Source organism: Rosa rugosa, chromosome 3, assembly GCF_958449725.1.
Source record: "Rosa rugosa chromosome 3, drRosRugo1.1, whole genome shotgun sequence".
NCBI classification, from domain to species: Eukaryota; Viridiplantae; Streptophyta; class Magnoliopsida; order Rosales; family Rosaceae; genus Rosa; species Rosa rugosa.
Window position 1 is genome coordinate 18522019 of NC_084822.1, and position 12076 is coordinate 18534094.

General features: G+C 38.2%; 1 protein-coding gene across 1 annotated transcript; it reads right to left on the reverse strand.

Annotated features, from left to right (window-relative positions):
* Nucleotides 1–3463: 3463 nt before the first annotated feature.
* Nucleotides 3464–9480, reverse strand: LOC133739212 (uncharacterized). The gene is made up of 11 exons (XM_062166950.1): nt 9376–9480; nt 9146–9258; nt 8605–8710; nt 7952–8050; nt 7777–7842; nt 7531–7647; nt 6755–6829; nt 6180–6282; nt 5111–5158; nt 4001–4122; nt 3464–3901 (listed from the first exon to the last, which is right to left on the reverse strand). The coding sequence occupies exons 1-11, from the start codon at nt 9442–9444 to the stop codon at nt 3800–3802; spliced, it is 1020 nt and encodes a 339-aa protein (XP_062022934.1). The 5' UTR covers nt 9445–9480; the 3' UTR covers nt 3464–3799.
* Nucleotides 9481–12076: the final 2596 nt, after the last annotated feature.

Consider the following 12076-nt stretch of genomic DNA (forward strand, 5'->3'; position numbering starts at 1 on the left):
CAATCACCAACTTTACTTCAAATAGCGTTTCAGACGCTCAGGCCCAACCAAAATCCTCATTGGTTGCTTCTAAGGCTTCTCGCTCGTTTTACAAAGCTCGTTCCTTAGGGAAATTAGGACTGAGACCGTCCTATGCAAAGGATATAAAAATAATCATTCTGTTCTTACAAGAATCGGTAGGGATTCTGTGGATTGATTCAACCAACTTGCGGATTCATGATGTTGGTTGACACGCGAACACGCTGGTCACATGGTGTGCCATTGTCCACCTGTAAATGCTGCTTATACTACACTCCTAGCACATATCATATGACAACGGGCTCACTCCCCGGATCATCCTATTCAGTCAATTGGACTTGACAATGCTAGAGAGTTTACATTGAAAACTTTCGATGGTTATTGCAATGAGACTGATGTTGGACATCATATTCCCATGTACACACATCTATGCTAATTCGTCTACGACCCACCGCCACTCAATCTACCTCTGCGTTACAGCTAGTGACTGGGTACCAGTATCTCGTACTTACGCATATTTGAGTGTGTCATTTATGTGTCAATTGCGCCACCACAACGCACTATGATGGGTCCTTATAGATGAATGGGCAACTAAGTTGGATTTGAGACTCTAACAATCGTCCACCACTTAATGCCCTTGCTAGGCAATCTCCTTACTGCTAGATTTGCGGATTGTCACTTTGATGAGACAGTCTTCTCGTCGTTAGGGGGAGATAAGAACACGGATGTTCAGCAGGAACGACAGGAATTGTCGTGGTCTGTCCCCACTATGTCTCATCTCGATCCCCGCTAAATTGACAAGATCACACATATCTGCTGCAAACATGCCTGCAAGGATGGATGTTCCTACGAGAGGACGTAGCGCCACCCTACACGGAAGTTGGCATAGCGCCAATGCCATAGAGAGTGATACTCTGGCGTTACAGGCCATGGCCTTAGCTAGGATATGTGGGAGGCCCGTGGGTTCGAAGGATACTTTGGCACAACCCAATCCTTGGATCATCAACACTCAAAATCCATCTTATGAGAATCTTCCGGATTATGGTTATCGTTGGGAGACGCCTCAACGTCAGAACCTATTCCTGAGAATATAAAGCTCTATGAAAATTACACTAGTGTACATGAGACGTGGGATAGAAACTCCATCATAACTGATGATGTAGTCGCGCATGAGTTTGTTGAGTCCGATGATATCGAACCACGCTCCATTAATGAATGAATGTCAACGTAGAGAAATTTGGCCTAAATGGAAAGATGTGATCCATGTTATTTGGATTCTCTAACGAAGAGGAAGGTTTATAGAGCCAGTAATCCCAACACCTCCTAACATAAAACCTATTGACTAATGGGTCTTCATTAGTAAGCGTTATGAGAAAAGGAGATGGTAATCTCGCCTTATGGCGCAAGGCTTCTCACAAAACTCCCTGGAATCGACTACGATGTGACATATTCTCTCGTAATGGATGTCTTTGTATTCCACTACTCTGTTAGTTTGGTAGTTTCTGAATAACTGAATATACAGCTTACGAATGTGGTCACTACATATCTCTATGGGGATCTAGATACGAAATATACATGACGGTTCATGGTGAACTTCATTTACCCAAGTCAAGTGGCTCTAGACCACGGAGCGCGCTTGGAATGAGGTTGAAAAGCTCACTAAAGTGAGTACTTGATTGGGAAGGGATATGCCCGCGCGTTTCCATAACAAGTTTTGAATTCTATCGTGGTTCATGTTGGTTATATGATCTTCATTGGAAGCCCTTAAAGAGTTAAGTAAAACCGATAAACACTTGAAATTCGAGTTTGTGATGAAGGATCTTAGGAGAACATGATTATGTCTCAGTTTGGAACTTGAGCATCGTGTTGATAGATGCTTAGGCGTTTTGACAAGGTCAAGCCTTCAAGCGCCCCCATGATCGTTCATAATCTTGATCCTGTAAATGATCCTCTTCGTCCGAAGGATGATGACGAAGATGTGTTAGAGGCAAAGGTGCCCTACTTGAGTATAATAGGAGCATTATTGTACTTAACTCAATGTACAAGACCGGACATCTCATTTGCCGTGAACTTGTTAACTAGACATAGCTCTGCGCCAACACGACGCCATTGGACTGATATTAAAGATATCTTTCGATACCTAAGTGGTACGATTGATATGGGCTTGTTCTATCCCTACAGAGAGATGATGGATTCAGACGCATCACATGTTAGGGACGCCACCAATAGTGGTCTGCGTTCCCTCTCCCCATCCCAAAACGACATAAGTATTTTGGAAGGTTTTGCTGATGCTGGGTATCTCACGATATCTGGTTATGTGTTCCCACACAAAGGTTGTTCCCAAACTGGTTATGTGTTCACCATGGGTGAGATCACGATATCTTGGAGGTCTACTAAACAGACCCTAGGCGCTATTTCTTCGAACCATGCAGAGATTATTGTTCTTCACAAAGTGGTTCGTGAATGTATATGGCTTAGATCCATATTTATGCATGTTCGAAGCAATTGTGGTTTGAAGTATACCACAGATGAGCCTACCAGCATTTATGAGGATAATGCTGCTTGCATTGAACAAATGAAGCAAGACTACATCAAAGGCGATAATACCAAGCACATATCGCCCAAGTTCTTCTATAATCAGCAACAACAGAAGCTCCTCAAGATCAAAGTGAACCAGGTTCAATCTGAGGACAATGTGACAGACTTGTTTACTAAGTCACTGCCTAAATCCACGTTCAAGAAACATGTTGCAAGCATTGGTTTGCAGAAGTTATCCGAACTCTCATGATCGTAGTCATCAGGAGGAGACGCATATATCAAGGGCAGATGTCTACATGTTGATTTCGAAACGTGAAGGGTGTGTCGTGCTCTTTTTCCCTTTCGACCGAGGTTATTTTTGTCCCACTAGGTTTTTGTTACTTGGCAAGGTTTTTAATGAGGCAACGAGAGGAGTACCACGTTTGGGTAACACAAGGGGGAGTGTTCAAGTAAATTCAGAATGTGTCTGGCCCAAACTTTAGGTTACTTGTACGTGCAAGTTGTAATAGGGATTATGTTAGAAATATTCTCGGAGATATTCGTAGATATCCAATCATTGTACGATTATGTTTCCATGTACAACTCTACTTTTATTCTTGTAATCCTCTATATAAAGAGGCTCCTATTATCAATGAAAAGACAACAAATTTTCTCCCAATTTTGTTTTCCTTAAACAAAAAAGTATTTATGAGTGATTTATCACTCCACTTTTTTTCAACTTACTCTGGATATTGTAGCTTTGCTTTTTTTTGGGATGTGTTTCATGGCAAGATCCTTACCAATGTTAATCGATATATAAGAAATCCTGCACCAGATCCCATGCGCCCCAGATGAAAAATCCCAATCGAATAACTTGATCTTTAGAATGTGTCATTGCAAGTTTGGAAAAAAAAAAAAAAAAATTGCCTTACAATTTCCAATTTACGTTCCACAACTATGCACACATGGTATATCTAATTTTGCTAAACCTGTCGTGCTCACATTACATGGTTCATAAATGTACTTGCTGGATTTTAACCCAAAAATAAAGTCATTCCATTCATTTTCCTTGACCAAAAATGATACTTAGGTTATTAAGGCTGGGTTCTCTGGCCGGATTGAATGCAATAGATCTTTACCTGACTTCGTATTCACATCTAAACTTCCAAACTCTCTGAATTGCTCTTATCTTAGTTCTAAGAATCAGACACGTTTGTGCATGCTAGCCGTCCCAACTCCACTTACAAATCATGAACATGTACAACTACTGAGCCTTGCCCTCTAGCACTTGGACAACTTGCTCTGCTCTCGATTGAATGCCGTTCAGATACTCAGAAAGAACACGCTGCTGGTAAGAACCACCCTCCTGGTAAAGATAGCACAAACAACAAGCTGAAGCATCAATACCAAGGAAATAGAACCAATTGAAAAGACAATCAAATCGAAAGACAAAGGTTGTTCTCACCGTTCGGATCAGAGTCCGTTCAATCCTTTTCTTTATGACAGCATAGAGGTCCTGTGGTGGAATTTCACCTTTGCCAATTGACAATCCATCGAGCAACAGCTTGTTCCATTCTTCCTCAGGAGCTGCAACAAATGAAAATGCCTATAAGTGCGCCATATCCACCAGATATGAACGCAAAATAAATAGAGTTTCCAATTAACTGTTGAAAAAGATCATTCAAGAGGTGAACCAACCTCCCCCATGCACATTTTTAGCTACATATCACATAGCGAAAAGTAAAAATGCAGAGAGAAAGTCTTGCACAGATTTCTTTTGTGCATCACACTTTATTGTTGCTTAATACTTGACACTTTCCTAGAAGTTTCTAAACAAGCAATTCAATCAACAACTCCTGAGACATACATAACCAAAACTAAAAGCTAACAACCAATTGTGCAAGTAGTAAGATAACATCTCTAGCAGCAGCTGCAGCACTCACTGTTCCATGTACCCAATACTTGGAGCGAAAACCAAATTCAGGTCCCTCAATGGCCTTGAAACAGACTCTTTCCACTGTTTCCAGCCTTTAATTTAAGATAAGGGAAAATCTAACTGAGTTCAAATCACGTCAGCCTGAAGGTGCTGATGTGATTTGAACTTAGGATCAAACTTTGGTAAGCTCCTGATAATTGAAGTGAACCAATCTCTTGGGAGTACAAGATGCCTTTACTGCAATTGACACTTAAGACGGAAACCCAATGTGTTTCTCTTAAAAGGGAATTGACCAATCATTTGTTTCAACTTTACTACCTCATCTCCAGGTATTCCTCCAATATACTAGGCAGAAATTGTAGACGTCAAAATACCCCACAAATAGCAAACCTTCTTATACACAACACCTACAGAAACCAGGCATTCCTAGGGGGAACCATTACTAATTTAGTATCCAACAAATTCATAAAGATGATCAAACGATAGCTACTGCACTGATAACATATGTAGTATAGACAGAAGTTTATGAGCTATCCAAATTCTCTTTCTCAAGAACCCTGAAGTTTCATCAAATATATGATTGGTAAATAAATAGTAATATAAGATTTTCTTCATGAATTTGAAAGAAGAGCAAGATACCTTTAATTATGGTTTCAAGAAACTCCTCGGCCTTCAGAATTTCATCCCCTGCAAATTAGTAAACACTACATAGGATTAACAAAATCAACTTCTCAGACAACATAAGAGAACAATAATATAAAAATGAGATTTATCAAAAGAAAAAAGTACTTCATTATTAATTTTCTTTGGGATGGATATTTCGCATTGAATATCAAAAAGAACAAACAAGGAAAATGAATTTTGGCAATCATAACATTTATTCAGAGATGTACTAGTCTTTTCTTTGCTTCTGGATAAGAGATACATAGTCTAAGCAAGATGTGTCATGACTTATGACTCATGTCCCCCATCCAGTCACTTCAACCTTCTTGATTAACTGCCTTAACTAATGAATGTTTTAGGTAAAGTGCATCGACTCTCAGAGACCACCTCTTGGGCCATACATCTTTGTGAGGAGGCAAACCCACGTGCCTCCAAAAGGCCTTAATCTCTGATATTATTTTGTCAAAAATGAGAGGCACGCTTGTCACACTATCGGAATACCTAAAAAGACTTCATTTTGTTGTTAGAAAGTTTAGATAAACCCAACAACATCAAATGTGAGAGATGCTCATCCAACTAACACCAACAGAAAAGATATCATAATTAACTCTCTAACATCCTACCATGCTCAGACTTTTATGGTTGCAAAATTGGGTGTACAAACATGTCATTTGTCATGACGCAGGGAAGCTCACTCATCGATATTACCTAAGAAAACTAGTCAGTAAATGAGGCTCCAAGAGATCACTTATATACCCTAAATCGCCTTAGCAGACAAGCGATGTAGAACTAGAACATGCTCACGTAGACCGCACCAAGAGACCCATGTATTACATCGTGAATAGAAAACCCTAGTTGAAATGTCACCAACAATTGCAACAATTAAATACATTAGGATTACTACCCAGAGGGTCTTGCCCTCTGGCGACTAGCATCAACATGTGTGTGTCACACAATTCACTAGCCACTACACCATATTACTTGCTTTTATACAAGTTTGAAGTAAACTATATGATGTAAAAACACAATGTGGAAGCTGCATTACCTTTCTTTGCATAACTACGTTTGGATAGAACTTTAGAAGCGTAGAGTTGCAAAACCTTTTGTAACATAGCCTCAAGCCCTGGCTTATCTCCATCTTCTTTTGCCTGCAAATAACTAATAAAATACATTAGCAAGTGTATCATATATGATGATCTTGAAATCCCCTAAAAGTATAGCAATTAAGCTGTACTACAAAATAAATTTAAATTGAAAAATATTGGACAGAAGCTAGAAATTAGCATCTAAAACATCACATAGAGTGAGGTGTAAAATTTTGGTAGTATTTGTGACAAATATTGAATAAAACATTTTTCTGATATTTTTGTTAGTATGAACTTTTACCCAAAATTTTCATATGGTTTCTATCGATTACTTTGAACTTAAAGCATAAAGGAGCTGCCGACGTTATCAAAACATCAGATTGTAGTAGCATCACTTTGAACTAAAAAAGGAAGAATAGAGAATGAATGGCAAACTGAAGATTATGCTATGTAAAAAGATGGAAGAAAAACCCACACATGGTTCCAAGAAAAAATTTTCAGGCAGGTAGAACCACAAGTATTAGAAATAACTTACTTGTCTTAGTTGAGCATTAACTTCTGAAAGGAAGCCTTCATCCAGTAGCCCTTCTTGTTCCCTTTCGGTGATTTCCTAATGATCAAAAAGAGGAAACATGGAACAAACAATATTATGAAACAATTTCCAGTTTTGCATTAAAAATTAGTTAAAGGTGGAGCATCCAACCAAAATATATATTGGCTACGGATGGAGGGATTAAGAACATATGGGATGGATTAGTATATACATATCAATCCCCTCGTCTATGGGCAGGCTGGGCCAAACATGTGGATCAATATATTTGTGGACGTGGACCATATGCAGCCGAATTTCACCTAAATGCCTAAAATAGAGCATCCAACAGAAACAAATTTGTTCGGAGAGGTAGGATTTACATATTGAGATGCATGTCTTAGAATATGTGATGCAGTATTTTTATACTCGTAACACAATTAGTGAGGAATGATTTGGAAACTAAATTGATGGCCAACCAAAACCAATTTAAGAGAAAGAATTAGAAATACTTAATGCCAATGACTTCTTTATTTCTCACATATAACTGATATTTTGTTACATTATTCTCATCGGAAAAAGTGTTAACATCCATAACATCATTGCCAAACCAAACTTGTAATGCAGTAAAAGGGTCTATAATTAAACGACCGGCAAAATAATTAAGAAGACAAAAGTTGATAGAGAACCTCCTCCAAAGGGTACACATTTATAACTACCCTCAAACCCAATTGCATATATTAAACAATGAAGTGAGTTCAAACAAAAAGAAAAGGACTCACTTTCTCCATTAATTTAAGAGACTCAGGATCTCTAGGAGGCCACTGAATTTCTACAACATCATCAACTATAGGTTTCAGAATCCCCTTGAGGACATCAGTAGCTGAATTTATCTTTTCCTGCAGGAAAAGGGGGTGAAAAAAGGAAAACAAATAAAGAACTTATGTTGTATATGAACCACTCAAGAATAATTTCTCTTTCAATCTTATGGGAGGGAGGGAGGGAGAGAGAGAGAGAGAGAGAGGTACATTGGTCTTGTGAACAAGGCGATCCACTATGCTCATTACTGATATAGCCAATTCCTCATAATCTTTCTGAAAGAATGCAAAAGAACAAGCATTGTTTCACAATTCTAGAACTGGAAGGAGAGCAACAAGGACATTATCATCATAAAATCAGAATTAACCAAGTTGAAAACCATGCTTTATCATCTTCTGATTTGCAGGTATCAGTTCTTGCTGCAAGCCGTATCCAAAAGCCCTCGTTAAATGCCAACACATTTTCAACAACAAGCTTCTGAAGCTGTTCACAAAGGATAACAAACAATAAGAATTCCAGTGACATATTTACACATGCAAGTCAAACAAAGGTGTGCTGCAGTCTCAGGTAAGATACTACTATTAATTAGCATTTGATCAGACAATATATCCCAACCCATTAGACTGAACAGCTTTATACATGATACGTAAAACTAGAAACAGTAGTGAAAAGAAATTCACAAAATAAATATATTTTAGTCCAAAGGGTTCACTTTTTTTGGTATCCTAGCAGGCAAAAGCAGTAACAGATCTAAAGTACTTAAAGAATTGCCTTTATGGGTCTGACTCACAAATCTTCAGAAAATCAAACAATAGAAGTGTTTTTCTAATAATTCCTATCTTTTCCTTAAGATAATAATGTGATTGGTCCTATGACTCTCATCTCAATCTAGTCAAAAATTCAAATACACTCTTACAACTACTAATACAGTAATACTTCGTTCAGAAAACAGTGTTAAAATAGGAGACCGGCATGTAAAAGAATCCAATTCAGTTTAACTACTTAATAAAGCAAATGCAAAATACATATCTACTTACTTCAATTGGATTTGCATCCCTCAATTTGTCTATCAGCCTATCGACTTCTACAGTCTTTTTGAATGCTTCCTCAGCATCTTGATTGACTGCACAGATCAAAGTTCTCCTGTTTTATTAGATTGAAACACTCAATTTACTATTGACAGCTCCATTAACCATATTCAAAAACATTGGAACCAAACTAAAAACAATAGTTATTTCCTAATCAAATTACAATCCTTGGTTTCTACATTTCAGAATAAAAATAATAATTAACCGCAATAAATGATAATAATGAATTTCCAACCGTAAACCACCAAGGCAGAACATACATTTAGAAACACAAAACAAGAATAGCCATTTGCCCACTTCTAACTAACTGAATGGTATCAAGAATTAATTTCACCCTTAAGAGAGAGATACTTTGGCCTGAATTGACAGCTGGTAGAAAGAGTAGGCTAGAATTACCTCTTCTTACAACCCAAATATAATTTCTAGTTAGAAGCTGATCAAATAAAAATGGAAACAAGCAAGACAATCATCCTGCATAAACTAGAATTACCTCTTCTTACAGTCCATCAAATTGGCCGAACGAAATGGCCTCGGCCTCCACATCCCCGAAACCATCACATCCCAATTCTTTAGCAAAGAAAAGCTTATGCCAAAGCAATGTACCTATTCAATGTATAAAACAAAGCGCACAAAATGTCATCTACTACTACCCAAAAGCACCAACTGAAACCAAATCACCGAAATAGTGATGGTAATGAGTAAAAGAGTAAGAAGAAGTACCGGGTGTCGGTGATAAGAGCATCGAGGAGGTTGTAGGGACAGAGAAAGAGAGAAGGAGGAGGAAGCCATTGGAGGGAAGGCTTTGTGGCGGGAGAGAGAGAGAGAGCGCTGATGAGTGATGACTTCCTTTTATCACTTCGATATATGGATAATTTTCAGCGGATGGGAGAGTTTGGGCCTAGAGGCGCTCCAAGTATCCAACTTTCATGCAGCCCAATGAACTGATCCAATCCAGAATGATGTGGTTTGGCCTGCTTCTTTCTGTTTTTTTTTCTCTCTCGTTTCTTATTTTTCTTTCAGTTTCGAGGTTTCTTATTTATTTAGGCCCCGTTTGGGATTGCTTTGCTTTTAAAAAAAATCAGCTTTTGTTTAAAATTTTAGATTTTATTGTGTTTGGTAAATAAATAAAAAGCAGCTTTAATTGAAAGTTATAGGTCATTGACAGCAGATTTTAGAAGCAGCTCAGGGGTTGCTTTTAGAAGCTGCTGTGGATCAAAACACGTTCTGAAATTGTTTTATGTACTGACAACACTTTTAAAAATATTATTTACCAAACACGAAACTGTTTTAATTCACAACTGATTATTCTCACAACACAGCAGCAGCAGTTTTTTTTTAAAAGTCACAACAATCTCAAACTAGCCCTTAATCTTTGATCGTATTAAGAGTAAATAGTAAAGATTACATATGGCATTTCGCTTTTTTTAGAGAACAACAAAATGAGACAATATCTAAGTAAGTTCATATATTCTCTTATGTAGTACAATTTAGAAAATAAAGACTCTAGAGTAACAATATAAAAACCATGAAACCAGAGCCCAGAGCGCTATGTGTCGATTTATATAATACAGACGATGAGTTAGAAGAGCTCATTTTCCTCATAGCTAGATTCAGAAACTTGACTTAAAACTATCCTCAAGAGCCTTGGGAATGTATTTTTGTTAGATCATAAAAGCTTAACGAGAATGTAGGTCATAACAACAGTGCTAATATGACTATCAAAAATCAACTCTAGCCGTAAAATTCAACACAACCAACCATTCATTGCTCATATGTCCTTCCAAATACACCTTCCTCCCCAGCATCAGCCCTCGAGTCCCTGTTCATTATGTTGTACCAATCGAAGATTTGCTCCTCGAGTCTTTCAGCCACTACAGCCCCAATGGGTTTGAACCAAGCTGTCTCATTTGGCATATGTCCCCAATGATCATCTCATTATGCGTTTCATCCATCACATTTTTAACTCCACTTAGAGCCAAATCTTTATTTCAACATGTACTTATCTCGTTACTATTTCTCAAAATTTTGGTTAGACTACTTCAACCCTCCCAAAGATCGATTAAGAGTATCGATATTTACTAAGAGCATCTTTAGCAATGCTAGTCATTTTAAGTCAAATTTTAGCCAAAGTAGCTAAAAAGTCATTTTGGCTAGCCAATTTAGAAGTATGCCTATATCAGTTCTCTCTATTTTAGCTAATTTTTAGTTTATTATTTTTTAAATGAATATTAAATAGTTTAAATGTATTTATAAATTACATAAAATAACTCAAAATGAATGCTTTAAATAATAGAGAGTCTCATCTCACTCTCTATATTTAGGAGCGAGATAGCTAAAAGTTATAATAGAGAGCCATTTAGGAGTCTGGTGCAGCTGCTAAAATAGATAAAAAGCTAAACATGCTCTCTAAAATAGCTAAGGAGCCGAGCCAATTTATGAAAAAAACCCTAAGCGTGTTCTCTCTCTGCACGCACCTAAACCCTAAGCCTTGACGGCGGCCTGAGCCGTTCTTCCTTCCACACCAGCATCCAAATCACCATGGCTTCCATTGAAGATGTCATGGAATCCTTTGCTGCATCTCTTGCTCTGGCTAGCAATGAGATCATTGATCTGTCCAAGTGTACGGGAGGTGCGCACCATCGTCTAAGGCAGTCGTTCCTTTTGGCTAAGCTTTTGGCAAAACCACCACCTGTGGCGAATGATCTACGAAGATTCTTTAGGAGAGTGTGGGTTCTCGAAAAAAGTTTCAAGATCCAAGAGAGAGAAAACAACCACTTTGTTCTGAGTTTTGATCTCCTCCAAGATCGAAACAAGGTTCTCCGGGGTGGACCTTGGAGGATCAATCATGCTCCCATTGTGATGCAGGAATATGATGGTGTAGCACCGATCCAATCTGTGGACATGCGCTCACTGTTCTTCTGGGTGAAGATCTCTAACATTCCTCCTGCTTTTGAGGATCCTAATACCATTGCAGATATTGCATCTGTTGCAGGTAAGTTTTTGGAGATGGATGATAAATTGTTTAACAATATGAGGAAGGTTCAGGTTAGGGTTCTCATGACCTAGCCAAGCCTTTCCTCCTTAAGAAGAAACTACGCCTTGCTCCTGGGGTTGAACCAGAAATTTCCTTATTCTTTGAGAATTTGGTCGGAATGTGCAACTCTTATCACTTCCTCATGCATGAAGGAAAGAAGTGCCCAGTTAGCATGGGATCTGCAAGACAGAATCGTACTCCTGTTAAAAGACTTGAGATTGGTTCTCAGTCTTTAAGTTTCACTGCAGGTAATTTCCGCTTCCATGGAGTGCAAACGCAGGTATTACCACTGGTCAATCGAGTCTTGTTTCAGAACAACACAACTTCACGTAAACCTGTCATTCTACGTGAAAAATTGCTTCCCAAGGACTCTTTGGCAATAGTTCC